The sequence below is a fragment of the Ustilaginoidea virens genome, chromosome 7 (genome assembly GCF_000687475.1).
Source record: "Ustilaginoidea virens chromosome 7, complete sequence".
In the NCBI taxonomy this organism is placed as follows: domain Eukaryota; kingdom Fungi; phylum Ascomycota; class Sordariomycetes; order Hypocreales; family Clavicipitaceae; genus Ustilaginoidea; species Ustilaginoidea virens.
Window position 1 is genome coordinate 770,056 of NC_057322.1, and position 25,029 is coordinate 795,084.

The 25,029-nt window shown below is 54.5% G+C and overlaps 6 protein-coding genes across 6 annotated transcripts; 2 read left to right on the forward strand and 4 right to left on the reverse strand.

Annotated features, from left to right (window-relative positions):
- Positions 1-1,138: 1,138 nt before the first annotated feature.
- On the reverse strand, positions 1,139-3,499 carry UV8b_07839 (uncharacterized protein; the record flags this gene model as incomplete). The annotated part of the gene is made up of 4 exons (XM_043145336.1): positions 1,139-1,420; positions 1,497-2,536; positions 2,603-2,891; positions 2,960-3,499. The coding sequence occupies 4 exons, from the start codon at positions 3,497-3,499 to the stop codon at positions 1,139-1,141; spliced, it is 2,151 nt and encodes a 716-aa protein (XP_043001271.1).
- Positions 3,500-5,907: 2,408 nt separating this feature from the next.
- On the forward strand, positions 5,908-6,188 carry UV8b_07840 (uncharacterized protein; the record flags this gene model as incomplete). Its single annotated transcript, XM_043145337.1, has 2 exons — positions 5,908-5,997; positions 6,057-6,188. 2 exons carry the CDS (start codon positions 5,908-5,910, stop codon positions 6,186-6,188), a joined length of 222 nt encoding a protein of 73 aa, XP_043001272.1.
- Positions 6,189-13,921: 7,733 nt separating this feature from the next.
- Positions 13,922-14,251, reverse strand: UV8b_07841 (uncharacterized protein; the record flags this gene model as incomplete). Its single annotated transcript, XM_043145338.1, has 1 exon — positions 13,922-14,251. The coding sequence occupies one exon, from the start codon at positions 14,249-14,251 to the stop codon at positions 13,922-13,924; it is 330 nt and encodes a 109-aa protein (XP_043001273.1).
- Positions 14,252-14,620: 369 nt separating this feature from the next.
- Positions 14,621-14,959, reverse strand: UV8b_07842 (uncharacterized protein; the record flags this gene model as incomplete). The annotated part of the gene is made up of 1 exon (XM_043145339.1): positions 14,621-14,959. The coding sequence occupies one exon, from the start codon at positions 14,957-14,959 to the stop codon at positions 14,621-14,623; it is 339 nt and encodes a 112-aa protein (XP_043001274.1).
- Positions 14,960-17,848: 2,889 nt separating this feature from the next.
- On the reverse strand, positions 17,849-20,491 carry UV8b_07843 (uncharacterized protein; the record flags this gene model as incomplete). Its single annotated transcript, XM_043145340.1, has 2 exons — positions 17,849-20,343; positions 20,404-20,491. The coding sequence occupies 2 exons, from the start codon at positions 20,489-20,491 to the stop codon at positions 17,849-17,851; spliced, it is 2,583 nt and encodes an 860-aa protein (XP_043001275.1).
- Positions 20,492-22,054: 1,563 nt separating this feature from the next.
- On the forward strand, positions 22,055-24,874 carry UV8b_07844 (uncharacterized protein; the record flags this gene model as incomplete). Its single annotated transcript, XM_043145341.1, has 2 exons — positions 22,055-22,234; positions 22,328-24,874. 2 exons carry the CDS (start codon positions 22,055-22,057, stop codon positions 24,872-24,874), a joined length of 2,727 nt encoding a protein of 908 aa, XP_043001276.1.
- Between the last annotated feature and the right edge of the window lie 155 nt (positions 24,875-25,029).

Consider the following 25,029-nt stretch of genomic DNA (forward strand, 5'->3'; position numbering starts at 1 on the left):
GCTCGGCAGTCGGATGGCGATGCGCCTTCGCAGTCGGATGCGTTCGGCCGGCGTAGATCAAGGATGCAAGCTATCGATGGTAGTTGAATGAAGGAGTTTATGACCTCGCGAGTAGAAAGTGGGAGGGAAAAAAAAAAGAAAAAGAAAAAGAAAAAAAGGAGGTAAAAAGAGGTAAAAAGAAAGCTGCAGCAAGCTTCTCCTCGGGAAAAGGCAACAAAAACGATACTGGAAGCGAGTGTCCGACGACTTGGGCAAGGGCCTGGCTCCAACGCTGATGCGAATCCGGTGTAGGAGAGGAGGAAGCAGGGCGAAGGCTAGGTGGAGTGAGGGACGTGAAGTGAGTGACATGGAGTGATAAAACGGGGCGCCCTGTTTATTACTGGTTGCCTGGGAGGTGGCCAGTTGGAACGCTGGGCCTGGCTCTGGATGGGCTGTGATTGGCGGAATGGGCTTGTTGACCAATCCGGTGGCCGAGCATCGTCACATCCCACGAAAAATGAAAAATCAGCTGGTTCAAGCAACGAATTGCTTCATTGGACTTGGCTACCGTGTGAGCCAGCTTGGACGGCCAATACACCCTCCTCTCCTTGGGCGAAACGAGTGAGCGCTTGGACCAAGTCCAGACATCCAACACGCGACCCTCATCTCCGGGAACAAATGGCCCACGCTGCTTCATTGATCCTTAGTTTCGCGCAAACTACATCGTCATCGGATTGTGGGCGCCTCTGTTGCGTCCCCATGGTGGACGGGAAGGGTCACGTCATCAATCTACGCAAATCTCCATAACTCCAACTGGGTTCATGCACCGTTTCACGTCAGGCCTAGTGTAACTTTCGTAAAATAAAATGCTGTCCAGGTCTATTTGGCGTCTGGACCCCAACCAACTGCATTTTGAGCATCTCCAGAAACATCAAAGAGCAAGTGCAGAGGGAGCAGCCTCAGTACTCCTAAAAGCCAATGTAGCCATGTGCTGCTTGCCGTTGAACGCCTGAATCCATGCCATGCCATGCCATACCATGAAACATCAAACCGTACCATACCTCATCACGTAATAGAATGCCAGATTGATGATGTCTGGGAAAATTTTCCGCTATTGTACAGCAAGGAAAGGAGGGGGGGAGAAAACAACATGCTTTGATTAACACAACCTCATCCAAAACCCTCTAAGCGAGTGTATAATTGGAAGGTTCAGAAGAAGAAAAATTGGTATCCGCTTGATGGTTTGCTTGATGAAATGCCCTTCGTTTGGGGACAAAGGGGGCCAAACACTCGAGCACCGGGACCGGCCGCTCAACGCTAGACGAGATTGAGTCACAATGTTCCTAGACTGGGTAGTGCCCTTGTCGTTGTTGTTGTAGTTGCAGCATGCCCTGTGACGGGATTTGCTGTTGGTACTGGCCACGATTGTACACCAGAAACTCTGGTACAATGCCAGTTCGCAGATCGTGACGCCGCCCCAGCGGCTGGTAGTGCATTTGATTGGGTTGAACCGGAACCGAGATATGATATTGGTCCAGGGATGCCGACGGGGGAGGATATAATAGTCGGTTGACATGCCGAATTGGCTTGTAAGGGCTAGCGCGATGTTGCAGATAGACGCTTGGAGAATTCGAGATGGGCGTATGGACCACTGGTGTGTGAATGGCTGAAGTCTGTCCAAAAGACTCGACCAACGGGGAAGAACCGTAGCTGGCCACTACTCTTCCTGGACTGTGATGCTTCGTTGGGGTACCGAATCCGATTGGAGCCTGCGTTGCCAGTGTAGGAACCGGATACATAGGCCTTGGCGCGGGGGTGGTTGAAGTGACTGCGCCGACTGGTTGTGCTTGGACCAGGCCAACCGAGGGGTTGACCTGATACATCGTCGACAATGCCCGGACACCTGGTTGCAGAGGGGGCAACGAGACCATTTGCTGAGACGCGGTGCCTGCACTCTGAGCTGCATGAGTAATGCCGCCCACGTATTGCTGATTCGTTGCAACTGTCAGGTGCGGGACTGGCAGCCGGTTGCTGTTGCTGTTGGTCATGTTCTTGTCAAGAGTTGCGTTGGGTGGTCTGGCGCTGGGGGCAGCCGAGAAGACATGTCGTTTGGCTGGATGTTCGGCCAAGTATCCATCGGGACTTCGTTTCCTCGAACGAGGCAGGGGAATAGAAACCTTTCCTGCTAGAGGAGACGTAGCATTCGCCTGGTATGTGCAAGTGTTGCGAGAGTGTCGGGAACTGGGTGACAGGTTGCATTTCACAGCGGCCATGCTGGGCGGCATGCCTGTTGCGGTCGGCGAAGGGAGTGGGGAATGTAGGGCCCTGTGCGTGGGAGAAGGCTTGTGGACCGGTGACGCCGGAAGCTTCGAAGCACGCTGATAGTATTCATGGAAGCAGGAGAGCTTCGTAATCCACTGCTCCCACTCATCCTTGGAGGCTAACAAGTTGTAGCGCATATTGCTGAGAAACTCAACCTCCATAACATGAATTTCCTGGACTGCGAAGCAAGAGACTTCGGCCCAGGTCTTGTTGGTATACGTGTTATCGTCCAAAACTAGGGGGAAATTAGAGTCTGATGGGTTGAGTCGACCGCGCGCGAGGATAGGGAGCCAACACTTACATTTGTTGCCAAGCATCAACGCTACTGTCAGGAGACGGTACTCGCTCCCGGCGCGGCCTTTGATTTGCGGCGTCGACATTTTCAACCGATAAATGAACAGGAGGGCCAGGAAAATGACGTTTTGCGTAACTTGCGTCGTGGACAGCACATTGTATATCCACTTGAGAAACTGGTCGTGCGGTCTCGCCAAAGCAGGGAGCCGGGAGATGGGAATGTTTGCGGCGCTCGGTCGCATCGTCTCGGCATTCTTGAGTTCTTCGATGCTTTCGAACCAAAACAAGCAAGTCATCTTCAACGACGACAACTCTGTCAGTAAAGCGTACTGCATCGAGCGTGAGAAAAAGGGAGTCAACGAACCTGAGCTGCAAAGTCCGAGAGATTGCCGCCAGTTGGACTTATGCATTTGGGTAACTGCAAGCTATGATAGATCAGGGTTTCTGAGCCGCGTCGTGTCACCGGATCAGATCGTTTTGAAGGGACTGGAACCTCGGCCAAGGGTGTAGCGGGCATGACTGCTTGGTGAAGCGACGAGTCTGGCAGCGGCGACGAGTATGTTCCATTCTGTGCCAATAATTGTTGAGAGGGGTATCGATATGGCTGGGGCACTCTTGCATCGTCCATAACCGGCTTGATGTGACTGGCATGAGCCATTGGTACAGGATATGCGTGGACATTGTGACTCCCGTAAGTCGTCATGGCAGGTTGGTATGTTGCACTCATGTCGTCGTCGACCGGCGGTGTTCTGAGGCCGTGACCCAGTGTTGTTGAGGAATATCCCGATGCTGATGGTGGCTTGGGCAAGGCGATGCTAGAAGCCAGATTCCGTCCTTGAAGGCAGTGACGCAACGACGGCGAAACCGGCAAATAGTGAGCCATATATGGTGCTTGAACAGACATCAGGGTCGATGAATGGGCGGAGGCTCTTGGGTTGGAAGCATTTGAAAAGAGGCCGCAGGTTTGTGACTTGAAGGCGGATTGTTGGTGGCACCCTCTGGACACAATGAACCCAAGTTGCTTTGGTATGTATCGTACACGACACGGACACACAGACTCGAGGACTGTGTTGCGAGAGCGGGTTTGGGCTTTGGGTTGAGAAGGAAAGAAATGAGTTGGAAAGTTGCAGCTCGCAAGGTTGGTATGGCTGGCCCAAATCGAAGGTTATTCAAGTCGGAATGCCTTTCGTTTTGGGATACCAGGTGGTGTAAGTGTGGTGGCTTCTTCAATGACACCCCTCCCCAGACTTTATTCGGCCTCGTTTAATATTTTTATTTTATTTTTTTTTCCTCTGGCAGTGTTGGAGCAGCTGAAACGGCAAATGAGAAAGGGGGGGGGGGAGGGAGAATGTGTGACATTTGGCTGCAACTCCCCAGCTACCTTTGGGATTTCATCAGAGTTAAATCATGGTTGAAAGAAGCAGGAAGGGCGAAGCCAGACTCCAAAAGGCCCTGGATACAAAGGAGTCCTGGCTCGGCTGATATTAGGGACAGAAGGAGTGAAGAGAGAGGGTCAACGGTCTCGGCGTCAGTGATGGTGGAGGGATAGACGGAGGTCCAGGTTCAAAGCAGGCTGTGGTTGGCTGGAAGACGCCAAGGCGACGGCCACCACCGCTGGCCACTGTCCCCAGCCGTATTATGCTTCTAGCTAGTCAGCACCCAAGGCAGGTAGTTGCTGCTGGGTCAATCAGTGTCAATCGGGGCCACGCAAGGGGGGCGTGCGGCAGGTGGGAAGAAGGAGTGAGGGTGAGGTGAGGTGAGGTAGGGTGAGGTGAGGTAGGGTGAGGTGAGGTAAGGTGAGGTGAGGTAGTGAAGCTAGAAACCTTGTTCAGCCCAAGTGCACGAGTGCAGGCAGGAGGTACATGGCAACCGAGTCTGACGCTTGGGGACTCGCGCAAAAAAAGGGACCACAAAGTGGGAAATGGCACGGGCCAAGTGGTACCGCGCCTTCCAAGGCCAGGTTTACGTATGTATTAGCTATTCGAGCCGGGCACCTCTGGCCCTCAGGCGCAGCAGTCGGAAGGTAATAAATAGGTACCTGGGTATGTATAGTATGTATATCTAGTAACATTAATTGACTCCCCTGGCGCGTGCATGGGGTGGGCAAAACCATGCATGTTTGGGTTCAGCATCCTCACTTGCCCACATTCATTGTGCATTTGATTTGATACAAGGCAGGTGCTGTAGGTGCTCCAGAGGAATCGAATCTTGCGCACCCAGGTACATGTAGGTACCTAACCTCCTCCTCCTATGCTATGCTGGCTGAACCTTGAAAGTAAAACAGACAAGCAACGCCAAATGTACGACGGACGCAGGTCACGCAGCAATCAAGCGATATGGTGGTACCTGCCAATTATAGATCGAGGGAAGGAGAGACCCATGGGTTAGTGGGTGAATAATGGTGGACGGTCCACATGGGAGCAAATTTGCATGAGCCAATGAATGGAGCCTTGATTCGTGAGCATTCGTGAGCATGGATTCGACGAGGGCACGGAGTATGTCATCCTTTCATCCACTCTGATTTGGCATGAGATGGCACACAACATCCACAACGCCCACAACCCCTCTCTTTTCTCTTTCCCTCTTTGTGGCGGAAACTCGTCACGGCAAAAAGACGTATTTGACAAGGTCATCCCATCCCGTCGCAGCACAGACTCCTGTCCTGGTCCGGGGGAACGAGAGGGTTGTGGGTTCCCAAGTCTATGCGGCGCTGCATGCTATGCGGCGGTATGCGGCGTTGGCGTCGTCCTCGCGAGTGTTTTGCAAAATGCATTGATACATTGACCAGCTAATGTTGTCGGCGACCTGGCTGACCACCAGGTGATAGAGTGTTGATCCAAACTCCAAACTTTGCCCGGCTGGTGAACAAGCACCCCCGGTTGCATGAGGGGCGGAATCTCGCCATGTCCAAGTCTCAGACAGCCAAGTGAGCTGCGTGCTGAGCAGGTGGGACTGGAGTCACTGGATAACTACCTAGGTAGGTATGGAGTAACTACTAATATGAAGTAGTCTGGTAGTGTAGTTTGCTCCATACTGGCACTAGACTGCGAGCGTCTGGACTTAGCGGCACCCACCATCGATCGAAACTTTGGGCTTGGGTGCGACCGCGACGGCCATTTTGTCGTTCGCCGTCCTGTCCAGTGCTGTCGACCGACCAACCATTTGATTGAGTCCGTGTGACGGACCAACATTTTGATGCCACCTGGGGTGTTATACTTGTTGGTATGCAGATAGAGACCTCGACCTGGTTGGTCCTGCCGTCGCGATCTTGGGCCCCCGAATCCCCGCAAGTAAGTGTCGGGTAAAACTAAAATGTTCAGAATACAGCAATACAAGCTCGAATCGATGCAAGTCATTGAGTGGTGCTGGGAGCCATTTCGACAAGGGGTTGGATTGTTGAAGGTAATGAAGCGCGAGCGTCCGTCATTTTGCGTGAACAAGAGACTGATTGGAGAAAGTAGGGTAGCAGGCATTTACGAAGCCGCCGCAAATTATTCCCTCCGGATGACCTGTATCGTTCCCCTCCCAAAAGCAAGCCAACTTTGGCGGACCACTCATCACCCATGGGCCATGGCCACTATTCTTTGTCGTAGTTTCACAAGCCACGCCCAGGTTTAGGTGTGCCCGCCCAGCTTGGATTGTCCCCCTCATCTTTTGCCGGTGGAGACTTGAAGGGAGAACAAACGACGATACTTGGTGCACGACAGGCATGGATGATGGAAACTCACAGGCTAATAATGTCTACCGCCTCTGCCCTCACCCTCGTCCTTGGTTCAAGATGAAAAAAAAAAAAAAATCGAAACAAAAAAGAAAACAAAAAAGGGAGGGGGAAAGAATGTGACAGAGACACGCCGGCACGCACGCACGCACACACACACACACACACACACACACACACATGGTTATCGCTTTTGCAAGCTTACCGCATTGGAACATCACACTGCGTACGTCCGTACCGAGCACGGGATAGCAATGGAACAATGGAACCAGACTCGGTACTCCATACCGTCCCCCAATCCTCGAGGGCATTCCCCGAGTCCAGACGTCCGCCCATAAGCCTATCGTCGATACTGCAGAACCTGCCCTGTCGCCACCTTATTGAACCCCGAACATGGCGGCGGGGTCCGTCATTTTTGTGGGATACATTCTGAACATGTGGCATGGCTTTGCCTTTGCTCTCTCAATCCGTATGGGTTTGCGAGATGAAATGGCCCCGATTGGCTTTGCTTTCGGTTATGGGTATGATGGAAACACAAAAGATGCCTGGGATACATAACTCAACTTGAACCACATGGGCCACGACTAAAAATATCAGGGTCAACCATCATGCTACTACTAGCTCCGCCGCCTGCGGCGACCAGAAGGTTTCGATATTGTCAGTCACATTCTGAGGACGACTTGCCACAGTCGCGCCCCGTGCCCTGCAACAGGTGGGCAAGGGCGGCAGGCAGGTGTGGACCGTGCCTTGCCTGTATGACGAGGATAAATGTTGAACACACACTTGTCCTGGCGTCTCGGGTTTTGGCACACTTTGCAGCCATTCAGCCATGCCATGTCATGCTTCGTGCTGCGCTCCGCCTGCAATATGGACAAAAGAGGCCTGTCTCGTACAAGAGGGATTCGATGCGCCTGGCAAAAGTGGGCTCGTTGGCTTTGGTGCTGGGCGGTGGATGGTGGAGGCAGATGTGCGGATGTGCGGATGTGCGGATGTGTGGATGGCGAATGGTGGACGGTTGTCGCTGACGCTGACGCTGACGCCGTCTCCATCGCAAGTCGCCCTCGCCCTCGCCCCGCCTACGATCGCTGGCCTCTCTCTGATCCTCCTTACATTTGCCATTCAGTCACATGAAGACCTTGTGGGATTTCGCAAAAGTACTCGGCTGTCTCGACGGGCCGTTATTCTGAGGAATTTAGCACTGCTAATTTCTCAGCCGTTTCATCGGTCGGCCTTACTTTTTGGTCCCATGTGGAACGGCTTACGGCCCGTTCGTCCATATTGGGGCGGTATTTTTTACCCCCATGGTCGGTCCTCCCTCCTCGGCCATGATTGCTTTGAGAAGCGGATGCTCAAACCTCCCCCAGCTGGCGTCACCAAGCCAAGACACGAACAAACATGGGCACTCCTCCCACTATTGTAGACGAGACAATGCACCCGTCAGTCACGAGTTGCGCCGCAGTTCTTTCGGAATGCCTCGCTCCCGCCCCGCCTGGGCTCGCCTCTTTGATCCATTCATTCATTTCATTTGTCTGGCCTGATATCGTGCGCGCCTTTTTGCTGGCATTGTGCAGTGTTGAGCATGAGATTTGACATGCTTGGATCCGAGGATGCTACAGGACCACGGGCTGACCTGCAGTATTATTCACTGGCGGTTTTTCCTTCTTTATCCACACCCAAGTCTGATCCTGTGCTGGCAGAGTCATGGGAAGTTCGGTACGAGTGGGCGGACGCCGGCAAACGCCCAATTAGGGGTCCCGAATGACCAACTAACGACGGATATGCAATCCGTGTTGGCAACGCCAGAGCTTGCAGTGGCGCACCAACTGCTCCCAACCTCTTTTGACAAGGCTGCTGACCGCTGACCATGATCATCATAGTGGGTCAGTCCCATGTACAAAGGATGCTTCAGTTGGAATCACGACAATGGCAAGAAAGCCGAGCGTAAGTGCGTACCGTACGTAGGCTGTCAGGCGCTCTGCTTTGCGATGCGTACAGATAGATGCATGGCATTGCAATTTCCTTTGGCCCTGAAACGTCTCACGTCGTCTTTTCCTCTGGTGGTTTCCGCGTCCCCCGTCTGTCTGGGTGGACGGCGCCGGTGATGGACATGTTTATGCCAAGCGGAATCCCACACACCCTCAAACCTCCTGGCTATTCTTTTGGCTGCCCCAGGGCCGGTCACGGGTACCATGAAAGGATAATCTGCAGCCGGCGAGTAAGTTGACGTGACGACCATGGTATGGTTTTGGGTGAGGAGAAAAACACAGCCTCGAGCCACAATGCCAACAAGGACCCTTTACAGAGAGAAAGTTGGTATTCACCATCTCATACGATACGAGGGCGAGCTAACACGGGGGGCTGTAACCACCAGCCAGTCCTCGGGAGTCGGGATGCAAGGGAAAGTTGACCAGGTTGCAGCAGGCAAGGGAGCAAAAGTCATATCCGTGGTTACATGGTGTACAAGACAGCATCAATCAGGGGGGCGGTATTTTCTTGATACAATCCGACCAAGTCTGGCGCTCCGGGAATTTGCTGATTACGCCCGGGGAGTCGTGCGTGGCTGCGTGATTGCGCGCTACTTGAACAGCAACAGCAACAACATCTCGTTTTACAAGCATTGGCTCCTGTGCAAAAGTCGTTTTGGATTTCAGGCGAGAACCCGCAGGCTCCTGGTCTCCTGGCGAATCCGTACGTAAAGTAGTCGGTACTCCCTAGCCCCTGCCCGCTTTGCCTAGGGAGGTAGGTAGTCCAACTACATATATATACCGGATATCAGCAGCAACCGCAGGGACCAGCAGCATTTGGCTTGTTTCGCGCCAGGTCTAGTCAACCCGGCTATGAACTGCTCGCAAGTTTTTCGAGGGATAAGATGCTCGGGCATCTCGTTCAAAAACCCCGAGGGCAATCATATTCTGGACAAGGCCGTCGTTAGACATGCCCTAGTCCCGCGAGAGAACGGAAACAGGTTGCGGCGCAGGTTGAAGAATGCGCGAGGAGGAGACGGCGTTGAACAATTTATTACGTACGTACGATTGGATGGATGGATGGATGGATGGATGGACGGTCGGATGGATGGATGGATGGTGGATGCCATGGACGGACAGGCGGCAGAGTTGCAGACCTGAGCCCGCCTTGTGCGGAACGTTCTTGTCCCCGTTCCGCACCAATCAGATGGCCATGTATGTTGGTTCCCCCATGGTTCGACGACTTTCGAGTATTGACCACGAGTATGCTGGTGCCAGCCCTGATGGCAAGTTTGCAACAAGCTAGGCATCAAACCAACACCAAGGAACCCCAATGTCAGGAAGAAACGTACGTCAACCGATGCTCCAGCAGTACAACTACAACTGCTAAAACGTCCATGCCAGCCAGCATCGATTCACCTGGGTGCCTGCCTCTCCGCACCTCTCTCGTCATTTCGACCACCCCGTTCTCTGAGCCATGCAGACGTGGCGTGGCATATGTCGGTGACGGGAGCCATCATGCGATGCGATGCGGACAGGACAGGACAGGACAGGACAGGACAGGACAGGACAGGACAGGGCAGGACAGAACTATGCTGCATGCATATTACAGAGCATCGCAACAAGGTGGCTTACGTTGCCCAACGGTCCATGAGTTGTGTGGCAAGCCCGCCTGAGCCGCTGAGCGACCTTTTCCTCGACGATGCCAAGTCTTCAGCTTTTGAAGCCAAACCCAAACCATCGACAGGAACGACGGCGCTCACTTTGGCACTCGAGCAGGCTGGTTCAAGGGTGTATAATTGGTGGGCGTTTCGCCACCAGACAGCACTGAGCCCACCGAGTCTACCGAGTCCACCCAAAAAAAAAAGAAAAAAAAAGAAAAGAAAAAAAAAGAACGGCTGGGGGCTGTTCAAGTCCACTGAGTCACCGACTGACCCAGTCCGAGACTCCGCCCAGCGACGCCCTAACGTGAACGGCAGGGAGTCGGGAACTCACTCCGTTGTCCGTACTTTTATTAGGCAGGGCAACTAGGGCACGACGTTGAACAAGCCCCACACCACATGCGTCAAGCAAGCTGGTTCATGATGAAGGTTGAGACTTGGGGAGCGGCAAGGAGGCATGACCATCCTCTACTCCGTACTCGTACTCCGTACCCTTTTGCCAGATACGGAGTAGTGTTACCAACTTTTGCGCCCTCCTTCTTCCGACCGCGAAGATACATCTCGTGGCCTTGTTTTGCAATCATCATCATCGAAGTGCATAGGGAGACTCGAGGCATCCGTCCGGCACAAAGTCACACAGTACAGACAACACCGTGGTGAAGGCGGTCCAGGCGGCAATTGCTGGAAAGAAACGCGCGGGCGACCCGACCCGTCTTCAATGAGTCCAACTCCCAACGCAATGTGCTTGACGTCGTTTCAACTCCTACTACTACATGTTGCCTCGGTGGAGACGCTTTTACACGGACGCAGGGCGATGCTTTACGAACGGGCGTGGCCCAAGGTACCACCAGACTTGTTACTCGTCGATCCAGTAGGGGGCTGCACTACATATGTAACCAACAACGTTTCTTTTTTTTTTTTTTCCCCTTGCGGCATGTGGACAGGACGCCGGGAAAAGACAGGTTACCTTTTGTCGGAGGGGCCAGGGTGATTGTTCGTCGCGCTACGGACGACTATGTCAGCGCCAGGTTGGTCTGGCCCGGCGCCCCCGCCCATCGCTCCCCTACGCAGCGAGAAAGACATGAATTTTAGTTGATGAATTCCACTGCGGGACTCGTTTGGGGGGGGGGGGGAGGGGGGGGCCTCTCGAGTTGTGGCTGTGGCTGCTTGCTTGGACAATTTCGCCGTGCGTGCCATTTCCCCCGGCCTGTTCGTTCCAAGTTTGGTTCATTTCACGGCTCGTCCAGCAAACACACCCAAAAAGTCCACAAAGTCCACAAAGTCCACGACACCCCCGACAGGCTAGCCAAAAGCAAAGGAAAGGGGGTGGCGCGAAGAAGAAGAAAAGAGAAGAAATGCTTTTGCAAAGCCACAGCTGGCTCGCGGAAAAGGAAAATCCCAGGGCGGGCAGGGCAGCCTTTTCGCCGCCGACCCGTCCCTGCCACCCTGGACCTGACCTTTCTCAACGCGCAGTGCGTTTTTCTCGCCAAGCAAGCACCATCTTCTTTCCAGCAGCGTTCGGTTGCCGAGCCAGGGCAAAGGTTCCCCCTTCCCCCACTCAGCTCGCCCATCCTCGTGTTTCAGCGGATGCCATCATCCATCATCCATCATCCATCATCCATCATCCATCATCGCGACCGCTTCTTCATCTGTTGCCAATGACTCGCTGATATCGGCGGTATTCCCGGACAGGTGGCGCTCGTATCCTAGGACCTGTTTCCGAAATCAAATGGAATATATACTCCATGCACAGCACATGGAGCGCTAGATGTTGCACGTCTTGGAAGAAATCAGGACCCATTATCCACCCTGTCTATTACTAGTCACCCTTGCGGTCTCTTATACTACGCATCTACTAGCATGAAGAGCCATCGATTCCTTGAGCAGCGATTACGGAGGCCTGCTGCCCAGTCATCACCTCCTACTACCAGTACGAACTTTGCCAGCTCTCCCAGCCTTCCTAGCTTTCCCACTCTCCACAGCTTTCCCACTCTTCCCAGCTTTCCCACCCGTCCGCGGCCCTCGTTGCCCATCCCCGCTTGGCCCCGACGTACTCGGGAAAGAATACTGAGCGGCTTTTTCATTGGCTAAAAAAAACTGGGAGTACTGAAAGACACCACTCCTGTTATAAACGCGGATAATTATAACGCCTTGATAGTAAATTGGCCTAAGTTCGAAATCATTATTCGCTGCAAGGCTTTCAAGAGCAATGAATTCAGGAAGCTGGTCATGATCAATAATATCGCGGAGAGGCAAGTTAAGCAGAGCCGTGGCGAGGGGGGCCACGAGGGCAGCGAGGGTGATGACAGAGCGCAGGAGATGCATCACGAATGCGTGGGCTTTTTGCCAACTAGAAGTGTAAACTGAAGGATGGATTGTAGTTGCGAGACTCCATGCTGCTCGTGGAACTAGGTTAAGCTGGTGTTTTATACTCATTCATGCCGTGCATAGCATAGCCTTGTCACCTTGGCATACGTTTCTACAGAAAGTGGCTGTCTTTATAAGTGAAGTCACCTTTGCGTGTCCTCGTAGTACCATCCATGTATTATTCACTACCAGAGGTAGTTAAGGAGAGCTATCAGACATATCGATTCCTCGAGCAGCGATTTATTCCAGCCCACAGAGTACAGCTGCCAGTCATGACCTCCTTTTCCCACGATTCCGAGCCTTGCCACCCTTCCCTCCCTTCGGCGCTCGTTGGCTATCCCCGGTTAGCCCCGAAGGAGCTTGGAAAAAATACCGACCGGCGTTTTTAGCGTTTTCATTCACAAAAAACATCTGGGAATACTGTAAGACATTTCGCCTATTGTAAACATTGATAAAAATGACGCCATTTTTGTAACTTGGCCTGAGTTCGAAGCCATTGTTTTCTGCCTCTGATTTAAAAGCATCGAATCGGGGAAGATCGTCATGATCAATAATATCGCGGAGAGGCAAGTTAAGCAGAGCCGTGGCGAGGGTGGCGAGGGCGAGAATAGAGCGCAGGAGATGCATTGCGAATTTGCGTAGGCTTTTGCCCAACTAGAAGAGGAGTTGAAAAGTATTGCAGTTTGATCTAAAGCCTCGCAGTAACGAGGTTCCATGCTGCTCGTGGAATCAGATTAAGCCTGGTGTTTTATACTTATTCACGCTGGGCATTGCCTCTTCACCTTGGCATACGTTTCCGTGGCAAGTTGCTCCTTTGAAACAATCGCCCACCCTCATCTCTCTCTCTCTCCTTACTAGCCAGCCACGCTTGCGCTCTCTATTACTCCACGTCGATTAGTAAAAAGAGTCATCTGATTATTCCCTATGCGGCGATTTATATGACCTTTCCCCCCCCCCCTTTCCGCGGCCCTCGTTGAGTATCCCTGAACCGCCTCGGCGGTCTAAAATATGACGGCGCGTTTCCGTTGGCTTTGAACACCCGGGTAAACTGCCAGACATTATCGACGTAAACCTGTATGTAAACCATCCCAGTGCTCTGGGTGTACTATGGCATTTACTCGTACGGTGCAACCTCTATGACCGCCATGAGAGCATCGAACGTGGGCAGCTGGTCGACGCCGATAGTACTGCGGAGCGTGTTGCCAGCCGACGCCGAAGCGAGGGGGGCCAGCAGGCCGGCCAGGGCGAGGATGTGGCGCACGAGATGCATTGCTGATTATGTTGCTTGGGCGTTTTGGCGAGCCGCCTGGAGGAGAACTTGAGCCGAAGGATTGTAGAAAACGACACGGAGGTTCCTAAGCCGGTACTTTATACTCCTTTACGCTATGCACCTCGACGTACGCTTCCATGGCAAAATGGCTTCTTTATTGAAATACATGGTTATCCCACCCTTCTAGCTGTGCAAGTCACCCCTGCGTGTCCTCTTCCTACGCATTCACTACCTAGTCCTAGTCATAAGAAGAGCCGTCTACTTGTTCCGCGCGCAGCGAATTTGCTCCAGCCCACGCCCACAGAGTACATGCAGCTTGCCCAGTCATCACCTCCTGCCCACCTGCCTAGCTGCTGTACGACCTTCCTTTCCCCTTCCGCGGCCGCTGGGCATCCCCCTGCGGATTTGGCGAGCGAACAGCGGCTTTGACCAAAAAGTCGCGCGTGTACTGCGTTCCATCCAGCCTGGTGACATGGACGCGGATGACGTTTCGCGTTGCTCCTGCGACATGAGCTGCCTCCCATGGGAGATGATGAACCTCCACCCTTGCCATGAGGCTGTTGAAGCGGGCGAGCTGGTTGCTTTGGATGGCGTTGCGGACCTCATCGGCAGTCAAAGCCTCGACGAGGGGGGCCAGCAGGGCGGCGAGGGCGATAATAGGGCGCAGGAGATGCATTGCTACGGCGCGGCTTTTACTAACTAGAAGACAAGAAGACAAGTTGAACCGGAGGAGCTGCAAGAAAAGAGGTTGTCCTGCGTGCAGTGCAGTGTAGTGTAGTTGGTCCAGGCCAGTTATTTTATACTCGTCCAAGCTATGCGCTGCTTCGTCACCTCGGCATACGTCTCTCTATAGCAAGTGGCTTCGTTTCTGAAACTGCCATCCAAACTCTCTCTCCCCTTTGTTCGGTCACCTGGCGCCTTCTGCTTTGCTACGTACTTGCCAGTTAAGAACGTCCCACCGTCTTATCCATTCCCTTGCGCAGCCATCTGTTGTTCCAGCCCACGGAGGACGGCTCGCCCAGCCATCCCCCTCCTGACGACCTAGCTACGACCTTTTCGCGTTCCCCTTCCGCGGCCGTCGTCGACTATCCCCGTACGGCTGCGGCGCGTTGAAATAAGCACTAGCGAGCCTGTTTCCCATGAACGCCTGCATGTACTGCGTCCCGTCTAACCTGGTGATGTGGATGCGGATAGTGTTTTCACCTGGGAGATAATCTGCCGTGTATTGAAGATGGTTAATCCTTATCCTCGCCATGACGAGGTCGAATCGGGCGAGCTGGTTGCCTTGGATGGTGTCGCGGAGCACGTTGGCAGTCAAGACCGCCTCAGCGAGGGGGGCCGCCAGCAGGGCGGCCAGGGCGAGAATAGAGCGCAGCAGACGCATTGCCTATGCGTGGGATGTCGCCTGCCGGAAGGGAATTCAGACCAGGGAACTGTAGATGGGTACAAAGGTTCCGTGCTGCTCGTGGAGTGTGGCGAGCTGGTGGTTTTATGCTCGAAGCAGCCGTGGCGTTGCCCACCCTTGGTCATCTTGGGACACGTTTCCCCGTAGCGAGTGGCTTCTTAACTACAACTAAAGTCTCTTTGGTAGTCACCCTGGCGTCCTCTTTTACTACGTATTTACTGGTGAGAAGAGTCATGTGTTTGTTCCTTATGCAGCGATTTATTCTAGCCTACGGCTGCCCAGTCATCACCTAGCTGTGACCTTTCTGACCTTTCTGAACCTTTCTGACCTTTCTGAGCTCTCTAAGCTTGCTGACCTTTCCCACCTTTCCGACCTTTCCGACCTTTCTGACGACTTCCGTCGCCCTGGTAAATATGCCGGTTCGGCGCCGGCCGGCTAAAATAAGCCTCAGCTTTATCATTGATGTCGTATACCTGGTAGTACTTAAACGTATTTCCTTTATAAACATAAATATACATCACATTCGTCGCTCTATTAAGAATCGGCTTGATATTGTAATGATTGATCTCTGTGTCCGCTATAAGAGCATCGTATCGCCGAACCTGCGTGGCTTTAATAATCTCGCGGAGATCATCATTGGACGTGGCCGCCGTGGCCACGGCGACTAGGAGGCTGGCGAGGGCGATGATAGACCGCAGGAGACGCATTGCTAACCGCTTGTTCTTTTGGCCAACCAGGAGAGAATTTAGACTGAAGGGTAGGAAAACTCGAAATCGAAGGAGTTGTGGTTGACAAGTTTGCTACGCGGCTCATAAAGTTGGGCCAAGCTGCTCTTTTTATAACTCGTTGGGTTGCTGCGCATTGCCTCGTCGTCACACTGGCATACGTTTCCCTACGGCAAGTGGCTTCTTTAAAAGAAAAAACCTCTTCTGTAATAGTCACCCCCCTTGCGTTCTGTTTTCACCACGGATTTACTGGTATGAAGAGCCATGTATTTATTGCTTGCGCAGCCATCTATCCTAACCTACAGCTTGCCCAGTCATGACCTAATTACGCACTCGACCACCTTCCCCCCCCCCCTCCCCCCCTGCGTTTTATGGATGTTCCAGAAATTGCCTCGGCGGTCTAAAGTATAATTTGCTCTTTGGATTCATCGAAAACACATCGTAACGGGTTGCCAGACGAAGCTATAGCAAGGGGGACCAGCAGGGCGGCCAGGGCGAGAATAGAGCGCAGGAGATGTGTTGCTATGCGGAGGCCTTTTTTTGCCAACCAGAAGGGAATTTGGACTGGAGGATGGCAGGTACGAGGTATACGAGGGATCTAGGCTGTCTGTGGAGCTGACCTAACCCGGGGTGGTTCATACTCGTTTATGCTGTGCATTGCCTACCCTCGTCGCTTTAGCATGCGTTTTCTGTGGCCAAGTGCATAATCGGTAGTAAGTGAGCAGCGTGCTCTAAGCGGGAGCAGCGTCTCGATAGCATGTCTTCTGTAGCAAGTGGCTTCTTGCTCTTGTTTGAATGCAGCGTTGCGACAAAACGGGCTTACATGGCAGCCACGGAAAGCTAGCACTATCCTTTTACGAAATAAGGGGCCGATTTGCAGTGTCCGTGTTGACGTGTCAAATAGCGGAAACGCCGAATAGATGGTCTCGGCACATAGGCCTGGCTGGCCCAGGGCCCAGGCCCGGTCCGGGGATGCCGTCGACGCTAGTTCTTTAGACCGTGGGCGGACGACCAGACATCCGCGTATCAGGTGCGTACTCGGTAAGTAAGTAAGCAGCGTGCTCTGAGCGGAAGCAGCGTCTCGGTAGTGAGTTTTCTATAGTAGCAACTGGCTTGTTGCTCTTGTTCAAATGCAGCGTTGCGACGAAACGGGGCGTATAGCAGCCACGGGAAGCTAGCACTATCCTTTTAGGAAATAAGGGGCCGATTTGCAGTGTCAGCGTCGACGTGTCAAACAGCGGGAACGCCGTGGTGGGCTTGGCTGGTCCAGGCCCGGTCCGGGGGTGCCGTCGACGCCAGTTCTTGAACCAGTGGGCAAACGACCACGTTTACGCGGGCGTAGCAAGCAGCTTCTCGGCAGGTATCGTGCCACAGGGGCCTCTTCTCTCGGTCCCCTCTGCAAGTTGTAAGCCGATTAGGCGCAAACATCACTGGCGTGCTCGTCCTGCTCGTCCTGCTCGTCTTGCTCGTCTGGCTCGTCTGGCTCGTCTGGCTCGTCCTGCTCGTCTTGCTCGTCTGGCTCGTCCTGCTCGTCCTGCTCGTCCTGCTCGTCCAGCTCGTCCTGCTCGTCTTGCTCGTCTGGCTCGTCCTGCTCGTCTGGCTCGCTTCGCCCTTCCTTCGCAGCTCCGCAGACCTACACCACGCACTCCCTCCGTCAATGCCATCACCACCTCCCGCTCCGCAGACCACTCATCCCCCCCTTTCAACCCGATCAACACCAGAACCCAGCCACACTGGATTCCCAACGGCACCGCCACGCGTGAGTCCCCGCCTCCCATCGTGGGACACGAGCCCGCAGAGGAGCTGCCTCGCGGCATTCTGTGCTGCGTGCGTGGCTCTGTGCGTCAGGGTCGAGGCGCCGTTGCTCGCAACCAATGTCTAGCTTGAGGATGATCCATTTAGAGCGGGAGGGGAAGCCGAGCAGAGGCGTGTGCTGGGCTGCGCTGGGCTGCGCTGAGGCCCGTCCTCGGTGCCTGGTGACTCGGTGCCTGGTGACGGGGAACACGCACCCGTGGTAAAGGAGAAAAGACGCGTGTGCATGTTCGGTAGTTGAAACGTCGAGGTTTTGCCATATACACAATGTTCCATCTCATACCTTGTTCCATCCATACGCGCACAACAGAACCCCTTCCCCTGTATTGAACTAAAACGTCTCGCATCGGTCCATTGTTCCCTTAAGGTCCCGTCCCGTCTCTGCGGCTCGCTCTGCATGGGCCGCTTCCGCGGCCGCTGCATCCTGCCAGGAATCACCGCCGGTCCGCATCACCAGCCCCGTCGTCAGGGCGTCCCCGAAATACCGCTCCCGGCGAGTGCTCCTGCGCTCGCTGCCCTCCAGAGCCGAGTACGCGCTCCTCGTGCTGCGCATGCGCTTCCGTGCTGCTGCTGCGGCGGCGGCGGCCTCCGCCTCGGCCCCCTGGATCCCTTGGCCGAGGAGGCTGCCGCTCCGCCTGAGTCGCTGCTGCATGAGGTGCTGCTCAAAGGCGACGATGCTGCGGACCCAGGGCGCCACGTCGACGACAATCAGCTGCATCGTGCGGTCAAAGACCGACGGGTCTAGGTGCGACGTCGGCTGGGCCTTGGGCGCCGCGGCGATGGCATCAAACGCGTGCGCCACGTCCGTTCTCGTCACCCGCTTGGCCGAGCTGCCAAACGAGGCGTCGAGCTCGTGCACGGCTGCTGGCTCGTCCACGGGGCCCAAGACCGCTGCTCGCCCGTCGTCTGGCGCCGAGGGCAGCCAGGACTGCAGGTCGTCGTGCAGCTGCGCCCGGGCGTGCGACTTGATTGCCGCCGAGACGGCGTTGCCGCAGCTGCCGTGGCGGCATGGCTCGTCTGCGTTCAGCAGAGTCCGCCCGACTATGAAGTCGTCCCTTGCCCCGAGGGCGAGGTCGGGAAGGGTCGGGTCCGTCTGCTCCTGCAGCTGCGTCGCCAAGCTGCCGCCGGCGCAGAGGTCCGCGTCGCTCTGCGTCCGGTAAAACTTGTCGAGGGCTCCCAGCGCCGCGAGGCGTGCGTCGCACGTGCTGGCGGTAGTCTCCAAGTCTTGGGCGAGCGAAGCCATTCCGTCGGACCGAGACCAGTCGCCCATGTCGACTTGCCAGAAATTCCAGGCCTGCTGCAGGGCTTCGACCTCTCGGTCGTGACGGTTGCTTTCCGCCATGACGGCATCCCGGCCGGTCCATCCCATACCGCGCTGGTACGTGTCTTCGCTGACGACTCTGACAACGTCGCCTCGCTCGTCGACGTCGCACCCCCGCGGCCACCGCGAGTAGAACCAGTCGAAGCCGCCTCTTCGGTCTCCCACGCCGATCTGACACCAAAAGTTGAGCTCGGAAATGGTGGCTCTCAGATCGTGGTGCCGGGATCGGTACAGAGACTCGACGGCGCGTCTCTGCAAGACGTGGCCTTCGTTGGCGGCCACGAGCAGGCAAAGGTCCACCGCTGACGGCAACGGGGCTTCCAAAAAGCGGAAGATGCCGTGAAGGTGCAGGCTCTGAAGCGGGATCAGACTCTCGTCGTTGCATGTGATGATAAAGGGGCGCCTGGACTGGTTCATCATCCCCATGAGTGTCGCCCAGAATTGCTTGTCCTCTTCGTACAGAATGTCTGCTTCTTCAATGAGAATGAGCGACTGCTTTTGCGCCTTGGGTGGTGGTGGTGGTGGTGATGTTGTTGTTTTCTTCAGCTGACGAGCTGGCTTTGTGCGCTTGGTCGCTGCGTTGTTCTTCAGGAACGCAGTCATGAATCCTTGTTTTCCAGACGTTGGCTCCTTGCCCTTTGGCTTGTTCGTTTCCCCATCACCGTGCAACTGCCGGGCTCGGTGCTGTTGCACGAGATGATTTCGCGTCATGTCGCCCACTTTTTCGACAACGTCCTTGCCGCTTCGCCGACTGCTCGAGTTGATTTCAAAGATTTCGAAACCCAGCTCCCTGGCCACTGCGTACACGGTGGCGGTTTTACCGCACCCATGTGGTCCACTGATGACGATGGTGTTCCTCAGTCGAGCTGGCTCTTTAAATCGGGCACTGCCTGATCGGACCACGGATTTCCTCGATTGCCAGAAATCAGCATCCTCTCCATCCTCTCCAGACACGTCCTCAAACTCGCTGCCTTCATCGTCCGTATCGACTATAAAGTCGTCCAATTTGCTCTTCTTTCTCTTCTTTCTCTTCGGCACCTCATCGGAACTTGACCTGCCTCTGTCGCCAGCCCCGTCTCCGCAGCCAGTCCCGACTGACTGGACTTTCATCGCCTCCAGCCAATCCTTGATATGGAGCACGTCGCTGCGTTTTTGCATCACTTCACCTGATGACACCGGCGCATATTTTTGATTCCAGGCTAAGCCTTCGCAAGTTGACCTATCGTATGCCGAAAGCTGTTTTGCCAGGGAGAGGTAGTGTCGGCTGACTGATGGATGTGCTGCTGCCGGTGCCGGGCCGGCTAGTTCATCCTGACCAAAATCTTCCTCCCCGGCCAAAGCCAAAGGTGACGTTACCGTGAGCTGCGGTCGTATTCGATGCTGAAGCTTTGGCCCAGTCTCGAAATGTTTTCCGGGAATGCGAAGTTCTGGCGGTACGGGAGCATCCCGGTCATCGTTCTGCCGCGAGCAACTCCTTAATGCATCGATATCAAGACAATCAAGAACTGTCGTCAAAACTGATTCGCTAGCCGCAACTGCAGTGGCCTGCCCCTTGGATTTCCTACAAGTCTCTAGTTCAGGCTGCTGGTTTGGGCTAGAGGAGACACCGGGGCCGTCACCCCGAACGTGGGACATTCCCCTGGGCGGCCACATTGGATGCTGGGAACCGGGCACTCTGGTACCCGTCGTAGACACGATCCCAATCTTTGGCATTCTATCCGCTCTCTCTGATAAAAACAGATTCCTCGGCTTCCTTGGAGACACCGGTGTTGCCATGAAAACCGAATTCTTTGGAGCTGGAGACTTTGCCACCGAAGCTGTAAGCTGGGGTGTTGATGACAGAGACCTGGCCTTGCTGGTGAAGAAGGGATGCGTAGTTTTCGTGGTTGATGGAGTGGCTGTATCGTCAATGAAAGGTTGGTTTCGGGATGAGCGTCGCTTTCTCGATCTTGTGGGAATTCGCAAGTCTCCGTTCAGGATCTGACAAATCATTTCTCCAACGCGTCTCCGGCTAGCAACGTCTTGCCCATATTTGATACACACGACAAATGACGCCTTGGTTTTCTGTTTTGCCTTGGGCGGTGATCCTAGGGTCCCGGTTTTTGTATTGAGTTTCAGCAGCTTTGCACTCCTTGGTTGAACACGGGCAAGTGTATCGATCGATGCGGAGTGTATCTCGACCTGGGTGTCCGCGGGAGAAGGGCTCGAATAATTGTCTGTTGAATTCAACGACGGCGGAGGGTTGCATGTCGGTACTGACGATGATTCGGCAGGCCCAGTCACGGAAAAAATCGGAGCTAGCGGTATGAACTTGGATGTGGTAGGGTCTGGCTGGCCTTCGGGGAGATCTGGTTCGCTACCATCTTGACCACCAACTTGAAGAGATGCCTTCTTCGCAGCATGGCGGGAAGAGGCACGAGACGATTTCTGCCTTTTTGTAGGGGGCTCGATGCCTTTGGTCCCAGGCTGATGGACGGCCGCCGTGGCCTCGGCCCTGCATTTATCGGCCAGATGAGGTTGAGCAGCAGGGACGTTGACTATATCCAGTGCTTCTTTGACGAAGAATGGATGTAGCTTCTGGGATGGTGGCTCGCCGATGCCACTCTGGCCCATCTTTTCGATTAAAATCGGTCCCATCCGGCGTGCGGCAGCCTTCGTGTCCAGCTTGTTGAGGATCAACCGGTCACAAGGGGAGCTTGAGGTCAAGCAGTGTTGGGTCCGGTTCATGCCTTGTTACTTGTGATGAAGCATGACGACCATTTCGTGCCAAACTCAGCTGAGCCGTTAACTGATCATATCTGAGTGGCTAATGTCGAAATTTGATCGTGTCAGTGTTGAGCAGCCCGGCAATTGTGGCGATGGAAGTGTCAAGGATATCGAAGGGGACAAGACGTGGGCGTCAACGCGTTTCTGAGCGAAGACGCGCTCTGCTCGCCTCACTAGCCACTTTAAAATTGGCCCTGCTTGACCTGGACGGTGGGGTCTGTCTATTGAGTCTTTCCGGACGCACCCCACCACTGGGGCCTCGCCATCCGCCTATGGGCTGGCAGCTTGTAGCTTACACCGCCCGGAATATCCCATTGGCCCGCTAACCCGTAATTTTTTTTTTCTTCTGCTTGAACTGGCGGCACCAAAAACAGCAGAACCCAGCGTCGCTAATCCGGCCAAAACTCCTCGCACCGTCGGTAGAGAGCTGTTTAGCAGCGAGAGTTCCCAATGGCGGCCGAATACAGGATCCATCGGCCGTACGTGCTGGCGTCGCTGCCTCGTCCTCTTGATCACACCGATGGTCGGATTGTTGCTCGCGAGGTCTACAGCCTGAGAGACGGGCGAAAGAAAAAGAAGCGTATGGAGCTGGCGGTTGGCGTTGACGGAGAAACGGCAAGCATTTACGACGTAAGTCATTTGCTTCAAAGTTACCTGGCATATGCCGACGAGAGGGCAAAAGAAAAACAAAAGAAAAAAAGAAAAATTGACACTTGCCGTCAGATTCCTGGGTCGCGGCACATTACCTCTTATCCGATTCCGCCGCAAGAATCCTTCACCTGTCCACCCTATTCGATAAGAATACGGCGCTCGAATAGTGATGAAGTCTATCGCTATACCTATATCGCCACGAAAGATGCGAGATTGTGCAAAGTCACGCTTTTCAAGGACGTGGTTTGCGGGGATGGAAAAACTACGTCTACGAGTACCTCGCAGACGTTGCAGTCGTCTCCAGTTCGTCACATTGCTGCTGCCTCTACCTCGGCCTCGGGCCCTGGAGATGTTGTGCTCATCTGCGAAGACGGTCAGATAACCTACCTGTCGGGGGAGAACTTGGCGTTGCAATGGTCGGCTCCGTCCAGATCCACCGTGCAGGATGTAGTTGCCCAGGGCATCGAGACTTTCGCTGTGGAGTATGCTTCTTCTGGAGGTGTGAGCGACTTTAGAGACGGTATTTTCAAATCCAGACCCGAAGTCTTTAGTGCTTTGCCAAGGGATCTCGACTCTTATCCGTCCATGATCTTCCTCATCGTCAAAAGCGTTGCCAAAGGACAAGTAGCGCGTCATGCACTGGTTTTGGCAGCCATGGAAGGATTGTCCGCCGTCACATCGAATCTTCAGAAACTGATCCCGTTGGACATTAGTCCGCTCAAAAACGACTTTATTTCAAAAGATGGCAAGCCTGTCTATCACGTGGATGTTCAATCTGGGCATCTCATGGAGCTAGTGGATGGACGTCTCAGCTCTTACGACATTACTGGTGCCGTCCCCAAAAGAAAATCCGCCATTCAACTAGAAGATGCCAACTCGTTTACGTGTCTCTCACGGCCGTTTTTACTGTCCGCGTCAAGCTCGGCTCTGGTCTTGTACAACCACCAGTACCGCTCCATTCATGCAAAGGCTGGGCTTGACTTGTCCGAACTACCAATTGACGGTCAGCAAGCTCGATGCTGCCAGCTAATTACTCACCTCCGCAGCCAAGATCTTGTCGTTGCACTCATAGACGACGTTTTGGTCTCCATCCATGTTGAACCACCCAGCAGCCACGGCAAACGATGTAAAAGAGGCCTTTTGATCGACTCCATCGGGAGAGGTACATCAAGTCAGTTTCCAGAAAAGAAGCTCAAGACCAGCTCAGGGTCCGCGGAGTTCTCTCGGCTATTACCCGGTACCATGACTGATGCATACATGGCCAAGTATCAGGCCGATGTGAAGAGGGCCGACGACTTGCTCTCCAAGAACGATTTGAGGAAGTGGGAGACCTTTTTGAGGCGAAAATTTGGCCTGGGCATCCGCAAAGAGGCGGCCACGACGATGGAAGAAAAAGGCACTGAAGAGGCCGTTCAAGAACCACCGGAGTGGGAGTGGGCAAAGCAGCCTGGATCTTACCCAGTGGCGGATCGCCGATGGGTTCTTTACGCAATCGGCAGAGCCTTTGCTGTAGAAGCATCCGCCTCTGAAGATTCAAAGTCTGAGCTGCGCCTGATTATGCCGGACAGCAACGTGGCAACGTATCTCGTGGTAGCAGGCCACTTGACCATTTCGAACTTGACATCCGTGTTCCGCGATGAGTTGACAGGGCGGGACGTCTCCGACACTCCAGCCTTGGCTCGCAATTTGATTGATGGTCTGACGGATGCCGACCCGTCCATGACTTTGCTTCTCAACTACCTTCAAGCCACCAAACTCGGGGAAGTGGAGCTCTTGCTTGCCATCAGAAGTCTCATGTCGAGCATGGATCTTTTGCCAGACACAAACAAGCTGAACAAGATGAAGCTCCTGGCGGATGACGCTCATGATCAAAAGGAGATTGACTCGCAGGAGATGGATCTGGACGACCTCGAGAGGGACATTGCCCTTACGGAGCATTATCTGGGCGACGATTCCAGCATTCGCTCCCGAGGATTGACACTGGCCTTCGCAAAGCTCTGGCGCGTGCCGGCCATTGCGACTGTCAAAGCACTACGAGCCACGATCCGCACGGACGAGCTATTGGCGTTTATTTACCTGCTCCGGGTAGAGCTTGTCCGCGGGTCATGGACCTCTCTCTACATTGACCAGACCGGCTTGGAGTCGGAGGATGACGACCCCCCTCCGGATGGTGTGATTACTCTCATTGCAGACTTGCTCGGGCGCTGCGTGGATGCTATGGGGGCGGGTGGCTGGCTCCTCAACGACGCCATGTCGTGGGCAGACGGAGCGGAAGCAAGTGATTTTCTGACGGCGTTGAAGCTCGAGGTTGCTGCTGCGCTCGAAGGAATCGAGGAAGCTGTCTACCTCAGCGGCATTGTCGGGGAGGCGGCGAGGTTCGGACTCACGGTGGAGAAGAACTCGGCAGCGCGACAGCCGTGGCATCCAAACAAAGCCAACACGCTGCGGGTGGAAAGCAGGGAATCCCGGCTTTTGCCGCTCGGCCTGAAAGCCAAGCTGATGCCCACGAGACAGAAGGTGGTGTCCGGTGGCGAGGTTGTCCGCCGCAACGCGCGAGAGACTGGACATTTGATCAGCCAAAAGGTCGAAGTCTATTCACTGGAAAGGCTAGCGGTTTAGGCAGTCACACGCGGGAAGCGACATGACTTTTTGGAGCGTTGTTCGGAAAGGGGGGGGGGGGGGGGGGGAGCGAACTGTGCGGCTGAGAGTCGCGTATGCATGGGGTGGATATTGGCTTGGAGGATAAACGTCCATCTACGGAGTGGCTATTGGTT